Source organism: Brachyhypopomus gauderio, chromosome 4 (genome assembly GCF_052324685.1).
Source record: "Brachyhypopomus gauderio isolate BG-103 chromosome 4, BGAUD_0.2, whole genome shotgun sequence".
NCBI classification, from domain to species: domain Eukaryota; kingdom Metazoa; phylum Chordata; class Actinopteri; order Gymnotiformes; family Hypopomidae; genus Brachyhypopomus; species Brachyhypopomus gauderio.
Window position 1 is genome coordinate 258840 of NC_135214.1, and position 27675 is coordinate 286514.

Below are 27675 nucleotides of genomic sequence, written 5' to 3' on the forward strand. Positions count from 1 at the left end.
AAACTTTACATATAAAATGGTTCTGAAGTGCATTTTGTAGTACATTTGCTGCATAACAGACTAAATGAGAGTAATATCACAGTAGTCTTTATCACAGAAATAGGTTTAATAACCTTTTCACATTTTCATTTCTGGAAGAATAACTACTTGAAGGCTTTTCACAAACCTCTTGTTTCATATATCATCGGAATTTGTGACTAGTTTTCAATTGAGATGCTATAAGAAAATCAAAGCAGAGACTGAAGAAATGATTTCCATGTTGTAACTAAAAGGTTCAGGTTGTTGTTTTGATCTATGTACAATAAATCTTTATTATGCAGCTCCACTGAATTTTTACAAGTGGAATATTTCAGAGCTCAACTTTATATTCATGATGAATAACAGCACTTTGCTTGTAGATCATCATTGTGAATATTGTCAAGGAGGGTTTCTCTCCCTCTCAAGGGGATTTCACGGTCAGTAAACGGCAGCTATTAGTTTTGTGAAGTTTTGTTTGTATCTACCACAATGAACATTTCCACTGAGCTGTTTTTAATTTGATGTGTAGGTTTGTGAAGCACATGTTAACAAGGTACCAACGTTCTCCCATTTAGATATTCAAGTTTAATCATAGTAGTTAAATGAATGGTATTTAGACCAAAGGATGAATTAATTTAGTATGAAAAAAAAGTTACATAATATAGAAGCAGAAGATTTGCCAGCAAAGCATATCTACTGCAAAAAATGTTGAGAAAATCCAAGGACATAATAAATATATAAAAAGAACAATCCAAGGCTCAAAACAACCACTCATAGCGAACAGCTGGCGTACCATAACAAGTTCAACATAGCTACATACTCACCCCAGCCAATCAGAGTGAAGCCCCACAGGTATTTAGTGTCTGACAGGAAGGCCATGAAGATAAGACTGTGAAGATACAGGCCTTCTACTAAGATCCAGTAGTAGTTTGTTGCCAGAAAATAGATGAACAGAAGGACCGTCACTTTACAACCCATCTGTAAACGAAGAGAAGCATCAGTATTACAATTTAAAATGAGAAAATAACATCTGAAATTTTAGGTCCCTGAAATATTCGGTGAGCGTACATAGAGGCATTTTATCTCCCCAGTAGAAAACTGAACAGGAGGTTTTGCTGGATGAAAAGAATGCGGCGCTCTGTTCTTGGGCGACGAGACCGCCGTCGGCATAATAATGGAGAACAAATCTACCAGATGTTCTCATTCTCATTGTCATGGTGACACGAGCAGCTGCTGTACCACAGAAACGAATCTCATATTTGACAAAACTTTATATGAAAAAGTTTTAACTCAGCGTTCATACTGTGGCTTAGGTACAGACAACTAAATCTAGGGTGTATCGGGTTGCGTGTTAAAGATAAACAAACACAAGAGACCCAAGTGCTCACATATTACAAAAAGTTGTATCAGTCAAATAAACATCTATACCAGACTGAAGTTCTATTCTAGGTTAAGATAACTAACATAACCTGACAATCAGGCTAAGAGAGCAGGATCCTGGTCGAGAACATCTTTCTCAATGGCAGAAAATAATCCAATCTTATAACACAAAAACTTTAAACTTGTAAAAAATGAATCTTCATACAAGCACAGATCGAATTTGGAATCACAGGTTGGCAAACATTTTGTAGAGACACTATTGTAGAGACAGACTATTTAATACATTCTTTATTTTGTGGGACTGAGATTGTTTTGACTTTCATAGATCAACACAAAGAACAAAAGCTTCTTAAATATGAGCTTGAATCATTTTAAAGACATTATCCCATTGCTTCTAACAACAGTTTGTGCTGCGATTCTTTTGTTAGAGTTCCTGGGCCATAGTTTTTTGGCACACAAATCACAGCACAATGATGTTAGTTCTTTTTTCACCATTTAACTGAACTGGTTGATGGTTAGAATGACGTGGGTCGCTATTGTGCTTAGCATAAACACTGACAGACACTTTTAAAAACTGAATTTACTCCTTTTTGCATCTTAAGTAATTCTTTTGCCTGAAGACTTTTTTTTAAACCCAATTTTGTCCCAGGTTCATCATTTCTAGCCCACCACAGAGTGACAGCTACCTTCCTGGGAGGCTGACATAGTCTGCCTCCAGGACACAGAGGGCCAGTCACCTCGTCTTTTCAATCTGGCACTCACACAGAGTAATAGGAGAGCTAAAGGCATGTGTGACAGAATGCTAACTGTCCCATACTGTACACGAGACCTAACAAAACGCCCTTGGCTGGCCACTGTTACATTGGTCGATGGGGGCGAATGAGAACAAGGCCTTCTGCCCCGCCCAGAAAGCAGAGCTAGTTATGCTCTCTGGAGCTGCTGACCATGGGTGTGGGTTCTTTGGCATTTAATCTCTATGATCTCTTCAATGGAAATTGAAGATTGCTTTTCATGCGGTTTCATTTCCTTTTCTGTCACGGGACGTCCATCAAGTGGCCGGAGGATCAGAGGTTTGGTGACGTCCTTTCGAAGAAGCGTGTGAATCATCTGCATCTCCATCAGACGTGCTGCCATTTCTCACAGGACGAGCTTCAAAGAAATAGAAACTCTTGTTCAGAACTTTCTCGATAATCCAGTTGACATTGGAAAACCATCTGCTCCCTGAGACCTTTTAAATGAAATACCCCTTTGTGGTTCTTAATTAAAATAGTTCAAGAAATCTGAGACTAATTTCAGTCAGCATACAGTATGTAACTTAGAGGCTATATGACTTCATTTAGCATGGGGCATCACCAGAGCCAAGGAGACCTCATTCACTGAGCCATGATGAATATTCACCATTTCATTTAAGTGTAAATAGGCTATTTACTACAAAATATGCACATTAATAAAGCAATTAGCATCAGCCTATGACAGCTCAGTTTGTTGAAGCGCTATGAAGCCCGTCTCAAACAGTGACCCAATTTAAAGAGAATTCAACAAGTCAACAAAAAATAGGCTTACATTAAATAGGCTTGCATGAAATACATCACCATTTAACAGTGGGGAACCGTCAGGCCCCTCTACGCCCTCTCAGAGGGCCTAAAAATATTCTTAAAACATAAATAAATATAATATAATATAATATAATTTATCCAATTTTATTTTATCTACTTACAGTTTGACAATCGACATCTAAACAATTACAAAAATATAAGCAAATAAATTATTCACCCGTGTCTATTCAATCTGTGTTGGAAGGTGAGGGGTTAACTGGAAGCCTGTGAGCCTGTGTCTCCCCCTATCAGCACTGTGATGTCCGCTGTTCGTTTACAGAGGGCCTGGCAGTTATAATTCAGCGCAATACCAGTTTCAAATGACAGTAAAATTGACCAATCACATGTTCCCTCTTAGTGGGCGGGCTTAACTGTATGATAATTTCTGCCCGCTGTGGCGACGCTAGCTGTTGTTAGCGTACCACCGCTAGCTAGTTCCGATTCATTCCTTTGATGCCCTCGTGCGCGTTGTTTACATATTCCGCTTTCGAGGAACACGGAGCTGTGAACCTTATTTTGTTGGAACCTTATTTTTCTTAAGAAGTTATCTAGTACAGATATTACTGTTTATTGCGTGTCTAAAGCTGTACTGTCGTCTCAGTTTTTTTTCTTTATTGTTAATTAGGAGAGGAAACACTTTTTCGGGGGGATGGGAGCGGGCCCAGGTATAATGGTCACGGTTCGCTACTGCCATTTAATAAGTAGAATTAAAAAACCTATGGTTTTTGGGCTAGAAAAAAAATCTTTTCTAGACATTTTTTTGATTTCCACTATACATATATTAGAGCCTGATTGTTTAATCAAAGAAAAAGGGCATGGTTTATAATAAGAGGTTTGTGTTATGGTGTGAGGAAACAGTGAGTTTGCCAGCTTATTTTTATTAGAATTTTGTATTATGATGTTTCTAAGCAGCAGAGTGGAAGTACATCCACCTATTGCAGGGGTGGCCAACCCGTCAGAGACCTAGAGCCACTTTTTTTTACTATGTTACTGCAAAGAGCCACATCATACAGGGACATGTAAATTGTTGACGGGGGGGGGGTGTAATGGACAAAAAATAATTATTATATCGCGATCGATTGATCGCCAGTAGTTGGCGAATTAGTAACTCGTGTGAGAGTGTGAAGACTGTCAAATGCGTGTTTTCCACTACGCCGGTTTTAAAAGTATTAGCGGCTCGCTAGGCTTGCAAACAAACTGCGCAGCACGAAGATGTAGCAGTGTGTCGCCCTCAGAGCTGATGAGGTAACCGGGCCACGGCACAGATCGTTAGTGCAGGTGAGAGCGCGGACCGGCTGGGGAGACCCATGAAACCAGGCAAAGAACCGCATGTTTGGCCACTCCTGACCTATTGGAAGCCCTCTGGCTGTACTGTATTCAGTTTCCTCTAAGCTACAAGAACATTGTAGAATTTTTTTTGGACAACTCACAAAAATAAAACAAATACTAGGTTTATGTTGACCATATCATATTGTATTGTAGCAGTGTTTATGTTTAAAGATACCTTTTAAAATTAAAAGTCACAAAAGAATGACCAAAATCACTATTTGTGTTGCGCTTCCTATTTTATACTTTTTATAACACCAAAGAAAAATAAACAAACAAACACATCAAATGTAAAGGAAAAAAATTTAATAAAAATGCATCTATCTGGAGCTAATATAGACATATAGGCAGAGCTTATGTCCCCCTAGCTTTGACCTCTGAGGTTTGAGTGGATTTATTGCTCAGAGATTTATCTCGCATTTTACTGCAGCAACATCTCATCAGCTCAGTTTCCTCAAAGTGGTGCATCTCATCAGCTCAGTTTCCTCAAAGTGGAGAATCTCATCAGTTTACCTTCCTCAACGTGGAACATCTCATCTGCTCAGTTTCCTCAAAGTGGAACATCTCCTCAGCTCAGATTTCTCAAACTGGAACATCTCATCAGTTCAGCTTCCTCAACGTGGAACATATCATCCACTCAGCTTCCTCAAAGAACATCTCATCAGCTCAGCTTCCTCAAAGTGGAACATCTGTTCAGCTTCCTCAAAGTGGCCAGTACATGTTTTTTGTTTTCTCACTTTTTCTCGCTTTGAAGTTAATCTATTGAAAATCTGATGGTCACAGTCCAAAAGTTTATATATGTCCTTTGTAGTCTGGCCTTCACTCAGATATTTTGCAATTTTACCATAGCAGTGCTTAATAAGTCTTAATAAGTCTTTGTTCATGTTCATTTTGTCCTTGCAACTGGTCAGAATGATTAGCATATTCATTTATATTCTCCAGTTTAATACGATGACTTGAAATGAGTTTTCTAAAATTAAAGAGAGGAAAATACCAATTTAAATTTGCACACATTGAAATAATTAAAAACATTGCAATTTAAAGGAACGTTCCAGTGTTTTTTCATACCTAATAGGTGTCTATAACTTCGGTATCATAAAATCAATTATATAACAATCATTTTGATATTTCTCTGTACTATGAAAATAATGAAAAAAACATTCAAATGGAAGCCAAAGGGGAAACTTATGTTTTATAAATAAGACTTGAAATACATGAGAATATAATACAGGCTTGACACACTAAGTGTTTGGCAAGAGGGGCTGTCTAAATGTATATGGTCCAATATTTGAACACTGGAACAACAGAATAAAAACAATTCTCATTCATTTTGCTTTCGCTCTCTCTATGGGGGAAGGGGGGTATTTTCCCCTGTGTTAAAGTAATGGAAATAATTATGCAGTTTAACCCATAAATGTTTTGGAAAACATTAGGAATGCTGTCTACAAAAATGCCTGTTTTGTTTTGCTGAGTGCGCTAACATCTGCCCTTAGCCAAGTATTACGTGTTTTGAGTCAATGATTTTCCATTATTTTCTATTTAAAGGGGACTAGTTATGTACTAAAAGAGAATCTGTCTCAGGTAAGAATATTTCACTCATAATAGTCAGGGCCTAAAGTCATAAGTACAAACAAAACTAAGACCAAACCGACACCCCACCCACTACGAGAGACAGACACACCCACACCCACACCCACACCAATACAGCACCCCAGACACTGACATCACCCCCCCACTTAGATGCAAATAAAGACAGCATCTTTGTAGCGTTTGGAGTCTTAAGATTACAAACTAGGGAAATGTGTCTAGCAATAGTCATGAAGATAATGTGAATACTGATTCCCCCAAATACTGATTATGACCACCGGCTTTGTCTGACTCCAGTTTCCCTCAGGACGTTTAAAGCCAGCCGTACCTCCGTGCTTCATATTAGCGTCATGCCACACATTTCCCTAGTTTGTAATCCTAATACTGCTGTCTTTCATTTGCATTTAATTCTGTTTTGATTGTTGATTTATTTATCTGTGTGTTTCTGTTTTGTTTTCAACAAATCCCTGATTTTCAACTGATCTCGTCTCGCTCTCCTGATTTAGCAAAAAAGTCATATTGGACTTATTTCATTTTGAACTACATTTCTGATATGCAGCCTTTAGTTTTGCCAAATAGCGTGACATGGCAATCATTCGGATTACTCTTATGTTGAGAGTATTACCACTGACTGCTAAGGGTTTTATCTCATCCCTTTAGTAACATTACTGCAATGTTGTAATTGGAGTATTAACACTCATGGAAGTATGTACCCTAGTCTGCTTTTTTTTTCACTTCATTCATAGACGTTAATGTATGTCATAATGACCCAAGAGAAAAGCAGATGGAGACTTTGCAGGACCCTTTGATACAGTTTCAGCTCTGTCAGTAGTGACAGAGTCATCAGCTCACAGCAGTACCACAGGCAGGTGCATAAAGGGGGGAAAATTAGTTCTTTGAACATTTGAAGAGTTGAAAAATCCTTATATATAACTTCAATGCAAAAAAATAAAATAAAATAAATCATTACAAATTTGAATTTCAAAGGCCATAAGGTCCTGACTGTGCAGCCTGCGGGATGTGTCATGACATCCTCACAGTTACAGGACATTTACACCAGGCACTGTAAGAGCAAAGCAAGCCTTCCTCAGCCACGCTGTTCACGCTGGATCCATCAGGAAAAACACCACTACAATTTGAGAGCAAAACCCAGAGTGCTGAGAGGAAGTATGTTGCACAGATGCTTTGACTTCTCACTTCAAAGAATCAAAGAATGTCAAAAATTTCTATTTGCCCAACAGTTTGTAATGGCTGGTGAATGCCGCCCCATTCTTGTTTCTTATTCCCCACAGTTCGGAAAAGTGATGTGACACTTTCACTGCAAGGAATGTTCAGAGAGATGTTTTCTGTCAAATAAAACTTGAGCTCGAATTTGAATGTTCTCTCCAATTTACATAATCACTTTTCACCCAATTTGTCTGCCATTACTGGAAGCCCGGAAACTGGGGGCCTTCATCAGTGCAGTCGAGGCTAATCACGTCTCTCGTATTGCTCTGCCTCAGTGAAGTCTGTTCTGTCCTACATTCAGAAATGTGGCCATCATTGGTCATGTTAGGGTACACTCATGCTCACAGCAGGTATGGTTGAAGCATGGGGGCCACGTGTCCTGCGTGTACTTTGAAAGAGACATCGTGATAAATTGTTAGGAGGCATACTGATCCAATATTCTAAAAATACTCTGATCTTCTTAGTCAACCATGACTATAATATTCAGCAATGACCACGTTACTTTAACTTTAGTCCTTCGGTTTGTAGTTTCACTTCAATTGCAGGATACAAAGCATCTTTTTTGTTTTCTTTATCGCTAAGCAATATCATCTTGTGTGAAGGATATTGAATTAGAATATAATCAGTTATGTAATCCTAACAATCTGGAATTGAATTTGGGTGAAATATTAAAAGGACGCTCACATGATCAAGCTGCCTTTAAACTGAGGAGGATGTGAGATGTAAGGGAGACTGTCTAGGAGTCAGCCATGAATCAAATAACATGAATCAAATAACGTGAATCAAATAACATGAATCAAATAATACGAGTCAACGATTGAACTTTCCTTATGCTGCAGGTTCTGAAAACACGACTGAATGTTCCTGCGATCCGTCTGAACCATTGTAAGTCACTGAATCACACTGGTACATGCCGGCACTACAGCAGATGAGTGCGCTGTCTGGTTCTGATCTGCTAGGATTTCTGTGCTTGCTGACAGATGATCAAAGCGGGCCCGTGCTATAGTTCACATTGTAGCTCGGCCTAAAGGATTTCGCTTTCAAAAGGGTTCAGTCTCACGTTCATCTGTGCCAAAGAAGGGCAGCCAGTGTCTTCTGGTCCTCTCATTCACAAAGCTGCTTGAGGTGGATTTCGAGGCGTTTAACGGGTTTAAGCGGTTCATCGATGCCTACTCATCACCGTCACAGCTACTTTGAGATGAGCGCAAGTCACACGTTAACGCAGAAGGTGGACAATACGCCACAGTACTGCATTTCAATGAGAAGAAGTGCACAGAAACATTCCAATGAAGACAGGCAATGATCCAAAAATCTCATTTTCTGATGTCTTCAATGGCATGTATTTCAAATTGTTCTATAAGCATCTGAGCAGACATGGATTCTAATATTCAGGCTTCTGAATTTGATGTTTGACCATGCAAAAAGAAACTGCTACTCCCCAAACTAACAAGACCTAGAGACGTCGGTGGACATGCATGAAGTTACCTATTGATTTTCAGGGTGGCATGTCTTAACAAGGTCTGAAGGGTGTGTTCAATATTAATTTCTGCTTAGCCAAACTCTGAGCCATCTGTGTCTTTATCTCTGTGTATAGTTTGGAAATTGCTTCAAAGCAATATTTTAAAGGTCATCCTCTGGACAGAAAGGGAGCAACTCAGGGTTTCAGGGTTAATTGATTCGTTCAGGTGCACAGGCAACGCATGGTGTAAGAACCTTATGACATTTGGCGTTTGAAACTGCTAATTTCCTGTAGTGCCTTGTCAAAGGGGCAGCCCCTCAATCCCTAGGTAGGGGCTGATACTCCAGATTGAGCAGGTATTGTCAAACAGCAGTCTTACACTTTGTCTCATGAAAACCAAAACTACTTCCTGCTGGTAACAAAATGGCAGTGTCTTTCTGCATGGTGCATAAATCAAAGCCGCTCAAAATAAATAAGTGAGCTTGCACTCCTGGATGTGAAGATAATCTTCTGTTCTTTCACTGTGGTGCATTCAAATGGATTTAAAACGGCACATCCTGCATTCAGAGTTCATGGGCTAATTTTTCAATGTATTATTTGAGCTTTTTAACTATTTTGTCTTTTTTCATAATCTTTTAAAAACTTTTTTGAACTACTTCTGAGTATGATAAAGTGCTGTTCAAACCCAGTCACCTTGACTTTCCTGTTGCTAATTGCCAGTCACAGGCAGTAACTCTAGAAGACTGGTTAGACTGTCCTGGTCCAATAATTGCCGGTCACAGGCAGTAACTCTAGAAGACTGGTTAGACTGTCTTGGTCCAATAATTGACGTAAGGTAAATGCAGCAAGAGCTATTCTGTCAAACATGAAACACTAACAAGCCAACTTAAAACAAGTGTCAAACCGTCACACGTTATGACGGCAAGGGTTGTGACATTTTAATGGCTTTAATAGGCAGAAGTTAAATGCAGGTAATGTCAAAACTGATGTATCTGTGCCATGGGTTTGTGTCTCCGGGTTCAGCGACATCTTAAGCCCGTCAGTATTCTGATGGATGGAAAGCTGAATTAATTAGTAAAATGACTGTGAAATAAATGTACTAGACAGAGAGAGTGGGGGGAAAGGACAAGAAAGTGCCCACTCATTGAAACTTATTCATTCATTAGTTGCAGTTAACGGTCATGTCAGTCAAGTGATCTCATAAAGAATTCCTGGTTCTAGTCCTAGTGTTCTTGTGAATTACTTTATTGCTGGGATTAGACTTAATTCAAACTATTCCTAACTAAAAGCAGATTCCAAAATGTTTGCAATATTTGTAGTATTACAGTGTCAACAAATTTCTATTAGACAGCTAAGATTCTGTGGTTTCAGGAAAAAAAGCTTTTCCTAATTGAGCTGAAGGAAGGATTCAGGAAACGCTCTCACACAAACCTGGAGGCACAAGCAGGGTGCAGTTGTCACGGTACGGCGGCCCCCTACTGGTCGCCCCCGTCTACAGCAGCAGCTTGTCCTGTGGGTGTGGCGTTGTGTTCGTCCCTCAGGTGGGCGGAGCCCGCGATCCGTCTCACCTGAGGGTCGTTTGTTCGTCTATATATGTCTTGTCTTTGTACCAGTTGACTGCTGGTTATTATATCCTTAATTCGGATCAGTTCACGGGTTTTGGTTTGCGCACTTTACATATTAAACCATCCTATTTCCCTGAGACTTGGCGTGATTGCTTCCATTTATTTTCGCTCACCCTGCCCGTCACAGAATAACCAGCCGCCTTCGGAAGCCGCCAGTCTCCTTTGCTTTCTCCTTCGTTCGTGGTCATGTCTCGTGGTAAGTGTTTGTCTGCGTGGTGTTTTGTTTGTTGTTGAAGAGCCCCGCCGTGCTGAAACGTTGTGTGTGTGTGCAGCACAGCGGTGACCAGGGCAATCGACCCCGGTCGGGCTCTTCGTGTTGTGTGGTCACTTGTGTGTGCATGTGTGTGTGTGTCAGTGAACGGATGTATGGAACGTGGTGCGTCGCTCGCTTGTGTTAATTGTTGAATGTGTTGTGTGTGACGCTGTCGCCGCTCGTCACGGTCGCCTCGCTCCCCCGTGTGTCTAGTGTTTTATGTGGGGAGCGACTGCGAACTTGAGCGGCGCGTCACCACTGTTTGTGTAGAGCGCGCATGTGTGTGTCCTGTCCGTTTGCCGTTTTCCACCGTGCTTTTGTCTAGTCTTTGTGTGTTTTTGTCCTAGCGTGCTTGTGAACTGTTGTGTGTAATTCCACACATGCTCCTCCCCCTTGAGTGTGTGTGTGGGGGTGGACCAGTGATGGTCCCGTGCCACGGGGAGTGGCATGGAGGGCGTCGCTCCTAATGGAGGCCCTGACCAGGAATGTGGGGGGTTCTCCTGAGCAGGTGGAACTCCCCTGCTAAGACGGAGACCCCTCCCCCATTGTAAGGGGGATCAGGGCAGTGCGCGTTTGTGTTTTGTGTTGGTGTGTGTGGGTGTGTGTGCATTTTGTGTTTTATGTGCAGGTGCTTCTCCCTGGCGGTGGATCGTGGCAGTCCTGGACCTTGTGGGGGTCTCCAGCTGGCAGGAGCCCCCTTATGTTGTGGGGTGACCGGAGCCCGGTCGGAAAGAGCCCCTCCCTACAGGGCTGGGGCCCCCGGATGTTTGGGGACGATAGGGCTCTGGTCCGAAGAGCTCCTGCTGAAGATGGAGATCCTCCCTCCTGCTCGGGGTGACTAGGAGGCCCTTGGGGGCTGTTCCCCAGCCCGCGATAAGGATGCTCTGGGCCTCGGTCTCTGGCGCTCCTGGGTTTGGTGGAGGAGTCCACCTCGTAAAGTCAGGCTCCGGCTGGGGCTGACTCCCCAGGAGGCTGGGGTGGCCCCTAGCAGAAGGCAGGGGCCAGCTCCGGGAGGAGGTAGGTCCAGGAGGTGACTTAGCCACGCCCCAGGGAGGTAACCTGCACACATACACCCCGGACGGACACAGAGCCGTGGCCCGCCGTCCTCGCACCTGTGGGGCTATGCGGCTTAAGGCCGGTTAGGGCGTGAGGGCCCTGTGACCGACCGGGGCGTGGTTTTGTCTTGTTGACGGCCCAGTCGGTCCAGGGTCCCGCCCAGGTAGGTGAGCTAACCTGTGTTTGTTTTGGTGTTTCAGCTCCGGGACTACAGGGGGTGTGTCCCTTGTCCCTGCCTGCCTGCCCCCTTTGTTTTGTGTGCTGCTGCTGTAGGCCGCACAGCCGGTGGAGGGGAGTGCGGCTTGGAGGGGGGATCTGTCACGGTACGGCGGCCCCCTACTGGTCGCCCCCGTCTACAGCAGCAGCTTGTCCTGTGGGTGTGGCGTTGTGTTCGTCCCTCAGGTGGGCGGAGCCCGCGATCCGTCTCACCTGAGGGTCGTTTGTTCGTCTATATATGTCTTGTCTTTGTACCAGTTGACTGCTGGTTATTATATCCTTAATTCGGATCAGTTCACGGGTTTTGGTTTGCGCACTTTACATATTAAACCATCCTATTTCCCTGAGACTTGGCGTGATCGCTTCCATTTATTTTCGCTCACCCTGCCCCGTCACAGCAGTTCTCTTCAAAAAAGGGTTTGAACCTTTATTTAAAGAAATGGCTGTGGGATTTTCAAAATCCAAATGAATGAAGAAAGAACTAATAAATGGGTCAGACATTTATTGTGCTGTAGCATATGAATGCTTTCAAAATTATAGTGCCATATCATTAATATAATCTATAAATAAATCAAATTAAAAATTGTCACAGTTAATTGAATTTGTTCACCCTGCTGAATCATGAAGTGTGTCTTAAACATGATCAACGAACACATTCTCAGCTGCTGAGAGATTTTAGTCTGCTGAGACGTCCTCTATGCCTACAGAGAGTAAGTGTGTGTGCTCCTTTCATCCAGTCTGACTTCACTGATGTGTCTAACTCAGCGCAGCTTAACATGGTCTCTGGAGAGCCTGAATCACGTAGGATAAGATCTGTGTGTGCAAAGCAGATAAAGTCTTTGGTCCCTAAAGCTGATCCACCCTCACACGCTGGCGTAGGTCTGCACTGCTGATAGAGCATTGGAACTGTTTACAGTTAAAGGCATCGTATAGCTGTCCAATTCCCCAGAGAGAGGCACCGTTGGGCTGTTCGTGCGTTTGTTTACAGTCCTCACACACGACGTATGTGTCGGCACCTGGGAGTTGTGGGTGGTTAGTTAAAAAAGGAGAAGCCACATGCGAACGCAAACATATAAAAAAGGAATAAAAGACAATACCACACACAGAGAACAGGACAATACCACACACAATACCACACACAGAGAACAGGACAATACCACACACAATACCACACACAGAGAACAGGACAATACCACACACAGAGAACCGGACAATACCACACACAGAGAACAGAACAATACCACACACAGAGAACAGGACAATACCACACACAATACCACACACAGAGAACAGGACAATACCACACACACAATACCACACACAGAGAACAGGACAATACCACACACAGAGAACTGGACAATACCACACACAGAGAACAGGACAATACCACACACAATACCACACACAGAGAACAGGACAATACCACACACAGAGAACCGGACAATACCACACACAATACCACACACAGAGAACAGGACAATACCACACACAGAGAACTGGATAATACCACACACAGAGAACAGGACAATACCACACACAATACCACACACAGAGAACAGGACAATACCACACACAGAGAACCGGACAATACCACACACAATACCACACACAGAGAACAGGACAATACCACACACAATACCACACACAGAGAACAGGACAATACCACACACAGAGAACAGGACAATACCACACACAGAGAACTGGACAATACCACACACAGAGAACAGGACAATACCACACACAATACCACACACAGAGAACAGGACAATACCACACACAGAGAACCGGACAATACCACACACAGAGAACAGAACAATACCACACACAGAGAACAGGACAATACCACACACAATACCACACACAGAGAACAGGACAATACCACACACAGAGAACAGGACAATACCACACACACAATACCACACACAGAGAATAGGACAATACCACACACAGAGAACAGGACAATACCACACACAGAGAACAGGACAATACCACACACAGAGAACAGGACAATACCACACACAATACCACACACAGAGAACAGGACAATACCACACACAGAGAACTGGACAATACCACACACAGAGAACTGGACAATACCACACACAGAGAACTGGACAATACCACACACAATACCACACACAGAGAACCGGACAATACCACACACAGAGAACAGAACAATACCACACACAGAGAACAGGACAATACCACACACAATACCACACACAGAGAACAGGACAATACCACACACAGAGAACCGGACAATACCACACACAGAGAACAGGACAATACCACACACAATACCACACACAGAGAATAGGACAATACCACACACAGAGAATAGGACAATACCACACACAGAGAACAGGACAATACCACACAAAGAGAACAGGACAATATCACACACAATACCACACACAGAAAACAGTACAATACCACACACAATACCACACACAGAGAACATCTTCAGTTTAATCTTTATGCCATTTAAACTCCACACCATCTACATACTCACTGATCTCACAAATGCACATATCAACTGCACAATAGTTTATATTTTGTAATGCGTTGCCGCCGATCACGGCGGTGACGCGTTGGTTTAAACGTGGTGAGAACCCAAACGCTAACCAAAAAATAAAACGGCAAAAGACAGCCAACTGAAACCTCCGCAGATGCGGGAAAAAACGAAAATAAAACTCAAGGGTAACAACAGAAGGATAACACGGAGGAACTCGACGTGTACAGGTAAGTAAACAAACGAAAAACACGCGGAAAGAAATACAACGCGTCCAATAAGGGAAAAAACAGGAAAACGAAAAACACACGGAGAAACCTCAACGTGTCAGAAGGAGAGGAGAAAAATACACAAAATAAAAGACGAAGCTTTGGTACAAGACCAGCGGCTTCTACCAGGTTACCTGTCAGACTGTCAACCAGAACACTGGAGGACAACCGACGAAGAACAGAGGGAGAAGACAAAAAAGAAACAAAACCAACCTGAGAACACTCAGGGGGAAAACGAGAGAAAGAGAGCAACGAGATCGTAGTAAGAAGAAGAGAGAACTTGGCTTGGGCTGTAAGAGTGCGTGACTACAGACAACTTCAGCAATGTGTTGCTGAAGTCGCCTGCTTTAAATAGGCAGCCGAACAGGTGTAACCTATCGGGCTCGATTACCCCTGGTACCAGCTCGCGGGCTCCGCCTAGTGGCGGCAGGAGGCACGTGCCTGGGTCCAACCCTGACAGAACCCCCCCCTCTAGGCCCGAGACCCCACGGGCCCAGGGCAACAGCCCTGTCGCGGTAGAAGGCCGCGATCAGGGAAGGATCCAGGATGCGTGCCCTGGGAACCCAAGACCGCTCCTCAGGACCGTAACCCTCCCAGTCCACCAGAAATTGATCCCGCCCCCGGACCCGACGGACATTCAAAAGACGCCGCACCGTGTAAACAGGACCACCACCAACCATACGCGGCGCAGGAGGAGCCGGGGCGGGAGAAGAACCACACAAGTAAGGCCGGAGATGGGACACGTAAAACACCGGGTGGACACGCATGAACGGAGGGAGAACCAAACGGTAGGTGACCGGGTTGATGCGACGGTCGACTTTGAACGGGCCCAGGAAGCGAGGAGCCAGCTTCTTGGTGCCGCCCCGCACCGGTAAGTTACCCGCCGCCAACCACACCCGCTGACCAGGACGGAAGGACAGCGCAGGGAGACGATGCTTGTCGGTGCTGCGGCAATAGGCGGAGGAGGCCTTCAACAGGGCCGAGCGAGCACGCGACCAAGCCTTGCGACAGCGCCGAAACTGAGCCACAGCAGAAGGCACAGCTACGGCCTGCTCGTGATCAGCGAACAGGGGAGGCGCATACCCAAACAAGCATTCAAAGGGCGACATACCCAGAGCGGAATGCCATAGCGTGTTGTGGGCGTACTCGGCCCACAACAGGTGATCGGCCCTGGACGCGGGGTTAGAGGACGCCAGGCACCTGAGCGTCTGCTCCAGGTCCTGGTTGACTCGCTCAGTCTGACCGTTAGACTGGGGGTGGAAACCCGATGAGAGGCTGGCGGAGGCACCGAGGAGGGTCAAAAAGGCCTTCCAGAAGCTGCTGGCGAACTGAGGTCCTCTGTCGGACACCACGTCCTGAGGAAATCCGTAGTTACGGACTACATGAACCAGTAATAGAGACGCAGTTTCTCGGGCGGAGGGTAGCTTAGGCAGGCCGATGAATTTGCTATACTTAGAGAACCTGTCTACAATCACAAGAATGGTGGTCAGCCCTTTGGAGGATGGAAGACCGGTGATGAAGTCTAGGGAGATATGGGACCATGGTCTGGAGGGAATAGGTAAAGGGCGCAACAGCCCCCTGGGCTTGTTACGAGGGGCCTTACTCCTGGTGCACACCTCGCAGGAAGCCACGAAGTCACGGATCTCCTGATCCATCGCAGGCCACCAAAACCTCCTTTTTATGAGCTCGGCGGTCCGCCTAGCACCGGGGTGCGCCGCATACCGTTCGGTGTGTCCCCATAAGAGGACCTTACGCCGGACGGTCGAGGGCACGTAGAGACAGCCAGGAGGAACACCGCTAGGGCCGGGTTCGTTAGCGAGTTCATCCTGTACAGCTTTCTCAATACCCCACCGGATAGGTGCGACAACGACTCCCGGGGGAAGCACGGTCTCAGGGGGACTGTCGATGAGAGGTGGCTCCCACTGTCGGGACAAAGCGTCAGGCTTGGTGTTTTTTGAGCCAGGACGATACGACAAAGTGAAGTCGAAACGACTGAAAAACAGGGCCCATCTGGCCTGTCTGGCGTTGAGGCACTTGGCCTGCTGGAGATAGGTCAGATTTTTGTGGTCCGACCAAACCAGGAAAGGATGGCGAGCCCCCTCCAGCCAGTGTCGCCACTCCTCTAGGGCCATCTTAACGGCCAGGAGTTCTTTGTCCCCTACGTCATACCGTCTCTCCGTAGGGGTGAACCGGTGTGAAAAGTAAGCACAGGGATGCAGCTTAGGAGGAACCCCGACCCGCTGCGAGAGAACAGCCCCAACACCCAGATCAGAAGCGTCAGTTTCGACAACGAAGGGAAGCTCAGGGTCAGGAACCCGCAGTACAGGTGCACTAGTAAAAAGGCCCTTAAGGGTCTCGAATGCTTTCTGGGCTTCTGGAGTCCATGTGAACTTCCCCAGTTTTTTGCTAGTGAGAGCAGAGAGCGGAGCCGCGAGGGAGCCAAAATTTCTAATAAAGCGCCTGTAGAAATTGGCAAACCCCAGGAAGCGTTGGACCAAACGCACGGACGTGGGCACGGGCCATTGAGACACAGCTTTAATCTTGGCGGGTTCCATTGCCAGTTTACCGTTGGCAATGATGAACCCCAAGAAGGCTACTTCGGCGACGTGGAACAGGGACTTCTCTAATTTAACATAGAGGTGATTCTCGAGTAGCAATTGGAGCACGCGGCGTACGTGTTGCTGATGCTCTTGGATGGTACGGCTATATATTAAAATGTCGTCTAGGTAGACGTAGGCGTAGTTATCCAAAGCCTCCCTAAGGACGCCGTTAACAAACCGCTGAAAAGCGGCGGGTGCGTTCATGAGACCAAACGGCATGACTAAGTACTCGTAATGCCCGGAGGGCGTGTTGAAGGCGGTTTTCCACTCGTCGCCCTCCCTGACACGCAACAGGTTGTACGCACTTCTCAGATCTAGCTTAGTGAAGACCGTCGCCCGTTGAAGGGCCTCAAAGGCAGAGGACATGAGAGGCAAGGGGTGGCGGTCTTTGATAGTGATCTTGTTAAGCCCCCTGTAATCGATGCAAGGGCGGAGACCCCCATCTTTTTTCCCCACAAAGAAAAATCCAGCCCCGGCGGGAGAGGTAGAGGGACGAATAGTACCAGCCGCGAGCGCCTCCTGTATGTAGGTCTCCATAGCCTTACGTTCAGGCAAAGCTAGGGAAAACAAACGCCCCCTAGGGGGAGTAGTACCGGGCAGGAGGTTGATAGCGATATCGCAGGCTCTATGCGGGGGTAGGAAGCCTGCTTTGCGTTTGCTAAAAACGTCTTTGAGGTCGTGGTAGACAGCGGGAACCTTTTCTATGAACGCTATCTTTTCTTGGCTCTCCCCGGTTTTGCTGCAGTGGGGCGCCAAGCACGACTGTTCACAGACCTTACTCCAACGGTTAATGGACAGATTAAGCCAATCTACGTCGGGGTTGTGGCGTTGGAGCCAGGGAAACCCTAGGATCAGCTGTAGTTTGGGTGCAGCGATGACATAGGGGGTGAGTGTTTCGTGGTGGTTCCCTATAGAAATGTTCAGAGGGACGGTTTGGTGGGTTATGTCCCCGGAAGTGAGCAGCCTACCGTCCACAGCGGACACAGAGATGGGCTTTTCTAGAGGAACCAGAGGTATGGAGAGTGAGGCTACGAGAGCGGTGTCTATGAAATTACCAGAGGCCCCTGAGTCAACGAGAGCCAGGACCCGATGTTCCTCAGAACCTCTCCATGACACCACTACATGAGGCATCAGTCCACATGCGGGGAAATAAGTGCCATGACCCGTCGGTGCAACCCCGTTCACCGACGGGTCTGCCCTTTTCCCTGTAACTCAGGACACTCGGCGATACGGTGGTTAGCCCTGCCGCAATAAAGACACTTGCCCTCTCGTATGCGGCTTTGTCTTTCCTGACGGGAGAGACGAGTGTGCCCTAATTGCATGGGCTGTTCCGATGACGCGCCCTCCTCGTGTGTGGTCTTACGCACAGGGGATACTGCCTTAACACTGGGCGAAGTGAACAAACGGCGATGTTGTTTACAGTCCCTCAACCGATTATCTATTTTAATGGTGAGGTCTATAGCGTCGTCCAGACCGCTAGGAGGCTCCCTGAGGGACAGTTCGTCCTTGATCTCTTCGCTCAAGCCTTCTATGTAAACGGCCCCCAGCGCCTCCGAACCCCAATTACTTTCTGCCGCCAGTGTGCGGAAGTCCAGAGAGTATTCCGCCACGGTAGATCTGCCCTGTCGCAAACGTAACAGCCTAGAAGCGACCATACCCCCTGAAGCAGGATGAAAAAACGCCTGCCGCATAGCCCGAGAAAACCGTTCGTATGAGGAACAGAGCTCCGGCTGGTTCTCCCATACCGGTGTAGCCCACCGTAACGCTTTCCCCGAAAGTAACGCCATAACATAAGCCACTCTAGCACGTTCGGTGGGAAAACGGGACGGTTGTTGTTCAAAGATAAGAGAACACTGTAACAAAAACCCCCTACACTCGTTGGGATCCCCGTTATAACGCGCCGGAGCGGGCAATGCGGGCTCAGCACGAGAGTCAGCAGGCAGCCCAACAGCCCCGGGGAAACCAGAGGGCTGGGAGCCGCAGCAGGCGGATCAGGCTTTTGGACAGCGAGAGCGATAGCCTGGAGCTGAGTGTGAATTTCCTGCAACGCCTGCTCATGCCTGCCATTAGTCTGCCCTTGTATGGCAAGGGCGTTTCGCATGTCGTCGGCGTCAGGGTTAGCTGGGTCCATAATAGTCTGAAGTCGTTCTGTAACGCGTTGCCGCCGATCACGGCGGTGACGCGTTGGTTTAAACGTGGTGAAAACCCAAAGGCTAACCAAAAAATAAAACGGCAAAAGACAGCCAACTGAAACCTCCGCAGATGTGGGAAAAAACGAAAATAAAACTCAAGGGTAACAACAGAAGGATAACACGGAGGAACTCGACGTGTACAGGTAAGTAAACAAACGAAAAACACGCGGAAAAAAATACAACGCGTCCAATAAGGGAAAAAACAGGAAAACGAAAAACACACGGAGAAACCTCAACGTGTCAGAAGGAGAGGAGAAAAATACACAAAATAAAAGACGAAGCTTTGGTACAAGACCAGTGGCTTCTACCAGGTTACCTGTCAGACTGTCAACCAGAACACTGGAGGACAACCGACGAAGAACAGAGGGAGAAGACAAAAAAGAAACAAAACCAACCTGAGAACACTCAGGGGGAAAACGAGAGAAAGAGAGCAACGAGATCGTAGTAAGAAGAAGAGAGAACTTGGCTTGGGCTGTAAGAGTGCGTGACTACAGACAACTTCAGCAATGTGTTGCTGAAGTCGCCTGCTTTAAATAGGCAGCCGAACAGGTGTAACCTATCGGGCTCGATTACCCCTGGTACCAGCTCGCGGGCTCCGCCTAGTGGCGGCAGGAGGCACGTGCCTGGGTCCAACCCTGACAGAACCCCCCCCTCTAGGCCCGAGACCCCGCGGGCCCAGGGCAACAGCCCTGTCACGGTAGAAGGCCGCGATCAGGGAAGGATCCAGGATGCGTGCCCTGGGAACCCAAGACCGCTCCTCAGGACCGTAACCCTCCCAGTCCACCAGAAATTGATCCCGCCCCCGGACCCGACGGACATCCAAAAGACGCCGCACCGTGTAAACAGGACCACCACCAACCATACGCGGCGCAGGAGGAGCCGGGGCGGGAGAAGAACCACACAAGTAAGGCCGGAGATGGGACACGTGAAACACCGGGTGGACACGCATGGACGGAGGGAGAACCAAACGGTAGGTGACCGGGTTGATGCGACGGTCGACTTTGAACGGGCCCAGGAAGCGAGGAGCCAGCTTCTTGGTGCCGCCCCGCACCGGTAAGTTACCCGCCGCCAACCACACCCGCTGACCAGGACGGAAGGACAGCGCAGGGAGACGATGCTTGTCGGTGCTGCGGCAATAGGCGGAGGAGGCCTTCAACAGGGCCGAGCGAGCACGCGACCAAGCCTTGCGACAGCGCCGAAACTGAGCCACAGCAGAAGGCACAGCTACGGCCTGCTCGTGATCAGCGAACAGGGGAGGCGCATACCCAAACAAGCATTCAAAGGGCGACATACCCAGAGCGGAATGCCATAGCGTGTTGTGGGCGTACTCGGCCCACAACAGGTGATCGGCCCAGGACGCGGGGTTAGAGGACGCCAGGCACCTGAGCGTCTGCTCCAGGTCCTGGTTGACTCGCTCGGTCTGACCGTTAGACTGGGGGTGGAAACCCGATGAGAGGCTGGCGGAGGCACCGAGGAGGGTCAAAAAGGCCTTCCAGAAGCTGCTGGCGAACTGAGGTCCTCTGTCGGACACCACGTCCTGAGGAAATCCGTAGTTACGGACTACATGAACCAGTAATAGAGACGCAGTTTCTCGGGCGGAGGGTAGCTTAGGCAGGCCGATGAATTTGCTATACTTAGAGAACCTGTCTACAATCACAAGAATGGTGGTCAGCCCTTTGGAGGATGGAAGACCGGTGATGAAGTCTAGGGAGATATGGGACCATGGTCTGGAGGGAATAGGTAAAGGGCGCAACAGCCCCCTGGGCTTGTTACGAGGGGCCTTACTCCTGGTGCACACCTCGCAGGAAGCCACGAAGTCACGGATCTCCTGATCCATCGCAGGCCACCAAAACCTCCTTTTTATGAGCTCGGCGGTCCGCCTAGCACCGGGGTGCGCCGCATACCGTTCGGTGTGTCCCCATAAGAGGACCTTACGCCGGACGGTCGAGGGCACGTAGAGACAGCCAGGAGGAACACCGCTAGGGCCGGGTTCGTTAGCGAGTTCATCCTGTACAGCTTTCTCAATACCCCACCGGATAGGTGCGACAACGACTCCCGGGGGAAGCACGGTCTCAGGGGGACTGTCGATGAGAGGTGGCTCCCACTGTCGGGACAAAGCGTCAGGCTTGGTGTTTTTTGAGCCAGGACGATACGACAAAGTGAAGTCGAAACGACTGAAAAACAGGGCCCATCTGGCCTGTCTGGCGTTGAGGCGCTTGGCCTGCTGGAGATAGGTCAGATTTTTGTGGTCCGACCAAACCAGGAAAGGATGGCGAGCCCCCTCCAGCCAGTGTCGCCACTCCTCTAGGGCCATCTTAACGGCCAGGAGTTCTTTGTCCCCTACGTCGTACCGTCTCTCCGTAGGGGTGAACCGGTGTGAAAAGTAAGCACAGGGATGCAGCTTAGGAGGAACCCCGACCCGCTGCGAGAGAACAGCCCCAACACCCAGATCAGAAGCGTCAGTTTCGACAACGAAGGGAAGCTCAGGGTCAGGAACCCGCAGTACAGGTGCACTAGTAAAAAGGCCCTTAAGGGTCTCGAATGCTTTCTGGGCTTCTGGAGTCCATGTGAACTTCCCCAGTTTTTTGCTAGTGAGAGCAGAGAGCGGAGCCGCGAGGGAGCCAAAATTTCTAATAAAGCGCCTGTAGAAATTGGCAAACCCCAGGAAGCGTTGGACCAAACGCACGGACGTGGGCACGGGCCATTGAGACACAGCTTTAATCTTGGCGGGTTCCATTGCCAGTTTACCGTTGGCAATGATGAACCCCAAGAAGGCTACTTCGGCGACGTGGAACAGGGACTTCTCTAATTTAACATAGAGGTGATTCTCGAGTAGCAATTGGAGCACGCGGCGTACGTGTTGCTGATGCTCTTGGATGGTACGGCTATATATTAAAATGTCGTCTAGGTAGACGTAGGCGTAGTTATCCAAAGCCTCCCTAAGGACGCCGTTAACAAACCGCTGAAAAGCGGCGGGTGCGTTCATGAGACCAAACGGCATGACTAAGTACTCGTAATGCCCGGAGGGCGTGTTGAAGGCGGTTTTCCACTCGTCGCCCTCCCTGACACGCAACAGGTTGTACGCACTTCTCAGATCTAGCTTAGTGAAGACCGTCGCCCGTTGAAGGGCCTCAAAGGCAGAGGACATGAGAGGCAAGGGGTGGCGGTCTTTGATAGTGATCTTGTTAAGCCCCCTGTAATCGATGCAAGGGCGGAGACCCCCATCTTTTTTCCCCACAAAGAAAAATCCAGCCCCGGCGGGAGAGGTAGAGGGACGAATAGTACCAGCCGCGAGCGCCTCCTGTATGTAGGTCTCCATAGCCTTGCGTTCAGGCAAAGCTAGGGAAAACAAACGCCCCCTAGGGGGAGTAGTACCGGGCAGGAGGTTGATAGCGATATCGCAGGCTCTATGCGGGGGTAGGAAGCCTGCTTTGCGTTTGCTAAAAACGTCTTTGAGGTCGTGGTAGACAGCGGGAACCTTTTCTATGAACGCTATCTTTTCTTGGCTCTCCCCGGTTTTGCTGCAGTGGGGCGCCAAGCACGACTGTTCACAGACCTTACTCCAACGGTTAATGGACAGATTAAGCCAATCTACGTCGGGGTTGTGGCGTTGGAGCCAGGGAAACCCTAGGATCAGCTGTAGTTTGGGTGCAGCGATGACATAGGGGGTGAGTGTTTCGTGGTGGTTCCCTATAGAAATGTTCAGAGGGACGGTTTGGTGGGTTATGTCCCCGGAAGTGAGCAGCCTACCGTCCACAGCGGACACAGAGATGGGCTTTTCTAGAGGAACCAGAGGTATGGAGAGTGAGGCTACGAGAGCGGTGTCTATGAAATTACCAGAGGCCCCTGAGTCAACGAGAGCCAGGACCCGATGTTCCTCAGAACCTCTCCATGACACCACTACATGAGGCATCAGTCCACATGCGGGGAAATAAGTGCCATGACCCGTCGGTGCAACCCCGTTCACCGACGGGTCTGCCCTTTTCCCTGTAACTCAGGACACTCGGCGATACGGTGGTTAGCCCTGCCGCAATAAAGACACTTGCCCTCTCGTATGCGGCTTTGTCTTTCCTGACGGGAGAGACGAGTGTGCCCTAATTGCATGGGCTGTTCCGATGACGCGCCCTCCTCGTGTGTGGTCTTACGCACAGGGGATACTGCCTTAACACTGGGCGAAGTGAACAAACGGCGGTGTTGTTTACAGTCCCTCAACCGATTATCTATTTTAATGGTGAGGTCTATAGCGTCGTCCAGACCGCTAGGAGGCTCCCTGAGGGACAGTTCGTCCTTGATCTCTTCGCTCAAGCCTTCTATGTAAACGGCCCCCAGCGCCTCCGAACCCCAATTACTTTCTGCCGCCAGTGTGCGGAAGTCCAGAGAGTATTCCGCCACGGTAGATCTGCCCTGTCGCAAACGTAACAGCCTAGAAGCGACCATACCCCCTGAAGCAGGATGAAAAAACGCCTGCCGCATAGCCCGAGAAAACCGTTCGTATGAGGAACAGAGCTCCGGCTGGTTCTCCCATACCGGTGTAGCCCACCGTAACGCTTTCCCCGAAAGTAACGCCATAACATAAGCCACTCTAGCACGTTCGGTGGGAAAACGGGACGGTTGTTGTTCAAAGATAAGAGAACACTGTAACAAAAACCCCCTACACTCGTTGGGATCCCCGTTATAACGCGCCGGAGCGGGCAATGCGGGCTCAGCACGAGAGTCAGCAGGCAGCCCAACAGCCCCGGGGGAAACCAGAGGGCTGGGAGCCGCAGCAGGCGGATCAGGCTTTTGGACAGCGAGAGCGATAGCCTGGAGCTGAGTGTGAATTTCTTGCAACGCCTGCTCATGCCTGCCAATAGTCTGCCCTTGTATGGCAAGGGTGTTTCGCATGTCGTCGGCGTCAGGGTTAGCTGGGTCCATAATAGTCTGAAGTTGTTCTGTAACGCGTTGCCGCCGATCACGGCGGTGACGCGTTGGTTTAAACGTGGTGAGAACCCAAACGCTAACCAAAAAATAAAACGGCAAAAGACAGCCAACTGAAACCTCCGCAGATGCGGGAAAAAACGAAAATAAAACTCAAGGGTAACAACCGAAGGATAACACGGAGGAACTCGACGTGTACAGGTAAGTAAACAAACGAAAAACACGCGGAAAGAAATACAACGCGTCCAATAAGGGAAAAAACAGGAAAACGAAAAACACACGGAGAAACCTCAACGTGTCAGAAGGAGAGGAGAAAAATACACAAAATAAAAGACGAAGCTTTGGTACAAGACCAGCGGCTTCTACCAGGTTACCTGTCAGACTGTCAACCAGAACACTGGAGGACAACCGACGAAGAACAGAGGGAGAAGACAAAAAAGAAACAAAACCAACCTGAGAACACTCAGGGGGAAAACGAGAGAAAGAGAGCAACGAGATCGTAGTAAGAAGAAGAGAGAACTTGGCTTGGGCTGTAAGAGTGCGTGACTACAGACAACTTCAGCAATGTGTTGCTGAAGTCGCCTGCTTTAAATAGGCAGCCGAACAGGTGTAACCTATCGGGCTCGATTACCCCTGGTACCAGCTCGCGGGCTCCGCCTAGTGGCGGCAGGAGGCACGTGCCTGGGTCCAACCCTGACATATTTGCACTGTTGCAAACTTCAATTTTGCTGTATTTATGCAAAGACTATTGTGTGCTGTTGTGTTCTGTATTGAAGGGGTGAATCTCTTCACCATGTCCACTGGCTCCAACTGATTTTAGCAGTGCAAAGAGAGCAAGTGTTCACAGTGTCTGCATGCAGCAGTCAACGCACGGCTCCAGAGGCCAGACCTCAGTCCCCTGCTGTGTGACTGCTGTCCCTGTCCCCGCTGTAAACATGCAAGTGTTTATATGCAGTTTGTTCCATCCACAGTCAAGATGTGACCCAGATGGCCAAGTTTCCACTTAGTCTACTTATTCCTGTAACGGTGAGGGGTAGACAGCACGACCAGGCGGGTGCGTTTAGCATACACACGTTTACTGTAGATAAAGAGCACAGACAGCACACATTGACACAAACAAGTACTGATGTGAGACTCTGACAAAGACAAGCACAAGACACCGCGTAAACGCACATTATAAATAGACGAACTACACGAGCCCTGAGTGATAATGAGATGAGCTACAGGTGAGACGAGCCACAGGTGAGACAGATCAACACACTCACATAAACCCACGGAAATACATACACGGACACAACAAGACGCAGACAACACACGCCCAAAGGTCCGGGGGTATATCGTGACAATTCCCAGGTTCACTGTGACTCCTTTTAACTGGGACATTTATTGTGGGTTGTAAGCAATAACCGGTGCCTCGTTGCTGTACTGATATATTTCTGCACCGATGTTAGTGTTTGAAACTTGTTCAACTACGGTGTGAAATAAATGAATCTGATCTCAGTCACATACACACAGACATGCGCACACACACAAGGTAACAGGCCACAGCATAGAGACCTTAGATATCAGGAGGCGAGATCATTATAAATGCAGAACTAGAGTGACAGTGATTACTCATGAATATTCATGAGTGTGTTTGTGTATTGTTATTGGTGTTGGCATTAATCCCTGAAGCACACTGTAGTGCCAGTGCTAAAAGACGCTGGGTCTTTTATACCAGCAGATCCAAACAACATTATTATGTTTTCATTCTACTCTGTTATACTCCAGTTCGACTTCAGTCAAGTAGTGTTATGTCCTTATAAAAGGGATGGGGTAACTCATGTAGTTTTTGCTATGCAAATGAGTATAAACAAGCCTCTTAAAATTTCCATGCTGTTCTGACAAGTGTCTGACAGCAAGTCTGACTGATGTGTGCAGAGAGAGTGCAGCCTGACCCCAGCACATACACAAAGACCCGCCAAACGCCAACCATGCAGTACAGACCACGAGTCCGGCAGCCAGAGGAGTGAAAGAGAGGCGTAGGATTATTCAGCAGCATTACGCCGAGCAGGCGAGAAGGGGCAAGAGACCGATTGTCTGGTGCTGAGCAGCTGCTGTGGCCGCACAGGAGACCAGCCGGTCCTGCGTGTGCACGGCCTTCTGGGGGCTCGCACCAGTACCAACCCTACATTATCCCAGTTAGGAATACTTACAAATGCAAGCTGTTCTGATTTCGAAAACATTTTGTGAGCATACCATCTGTCTCACATATAGGTAATAAATAAACAAATAAAATGTGGTGTCCTCTTACCCGATATTGTAAACTCAGAATTGGGTTGGGTTCTGTTCTGAATGGAGCCTCCATTATGGTTGTTTGTATTTGGGCTTTGAGAATGTTTAATCTTCATAGGAAACAGATGGCATTGCATAGCCACACAGCACTTCAAATACCCATTATCCAGCATCACTGATGCCAAACCTCATGAGCGACTGTATCACATACATTTACCCTTTTAATATACTCAACTAAATCTTACTGATCCGTTATTTCTCACAGCTATGTTTTATTTAGCCAGTGTAATGTCACACAGTCGGTGACATGATTTTATATAACATTGCAGTGTTTTGAGTACAAGCAGGTTTAAGCCACTATAATACTGTTGGATTAAGATGCCTTAAAATTTTTAAGGGCAAAACTATAGCTCACAAGACAGTAGACGTGTCCAATTCCCTTGGTTTCAGTTCCTCTGTGTGTGTCCTGATCTGAATGCTCTTTGCTCTTTGTCTTCTCTGTCTCTCAGCAGAACTTCAAAACTGTTGCAGTATGGAGAGTGACGTAAGACATCATAAATGATTCACTCCTACAACCCCCTGAAACACAGCTAAAGAGGTCAGAACCTTGAATCTGTCGTGGAAAATGCAAATACGGGGATAAAAGCTTTATAAACACCTTCATAAAGAAAAAAAATCAGAATGCGATGAAAAGAAATGGCCATTATTGTAAGGTCTTCATCTGCAGTTCTTAAGTGTCATCCTGGGAGCCGTGTGTGCTGCAGGCGGTAATGTTTTCCATATTGTAATGCAACCGAGGTAATTCATAAGGTAATTATCACATTATATAAGCTGGGTCAGGTGCATTAGTGCAATACAAAGAGAAGGATGCACAGGAGGAGCTGGAGAAGCTCTTCTCAACGTGGACAAGCCTCGATCGGGTCCGCGGTACTCACATACTGCGAAGTGTTGACGGGCACCACGTCCACGGTGTTGGTGAAGTTGCTCATGAGCACAGCGTCCAGCTCCTGCAGGCCGTTGCTGGTGTGGACCACGCAGTCCTTCACAAAGATGCTCACCGCTCGCAGCATGAAGGACACAAACAGATGCATATGGATGTAGTTCCGTGTGCAGTGCAGGCGTCTGAAAACGCACAAACAGTGGGTTATGGACGCTTTTGGCACCCCCTT

General features: G+C 47.5%; 1 protein-coding gene across 2 annotated transcripts in view; it reads right to left on the reverse strand.

Annotated features, from left to right (window-relative positions):
* The window catches only part of pth2ra (parathyroid hormone 2 receptor a), a 78042-nt gene that overhangs the window by 19369 nt on the left and 30998 nt on the right, over positions 1 to 27675 (reverse strand). For both annotated transcript variants that reach the window (XM_077001304.1, XM_077001305.1), the window contains exons 6-7: positions 27442 to 27628; positions 843 to 996 (exon numbers count right to left, since the gene is read on the reverse strand). In XM_077001304.1, the coding sequence (XP_076857419.1) occupies positions 843 to 996; positions 27442 to 27628 (341 nt within the window). The remainder of the gene's footprint in view (positions 1 to 842; positions 997 to 27441; positions 27629 to 27675) is intronic.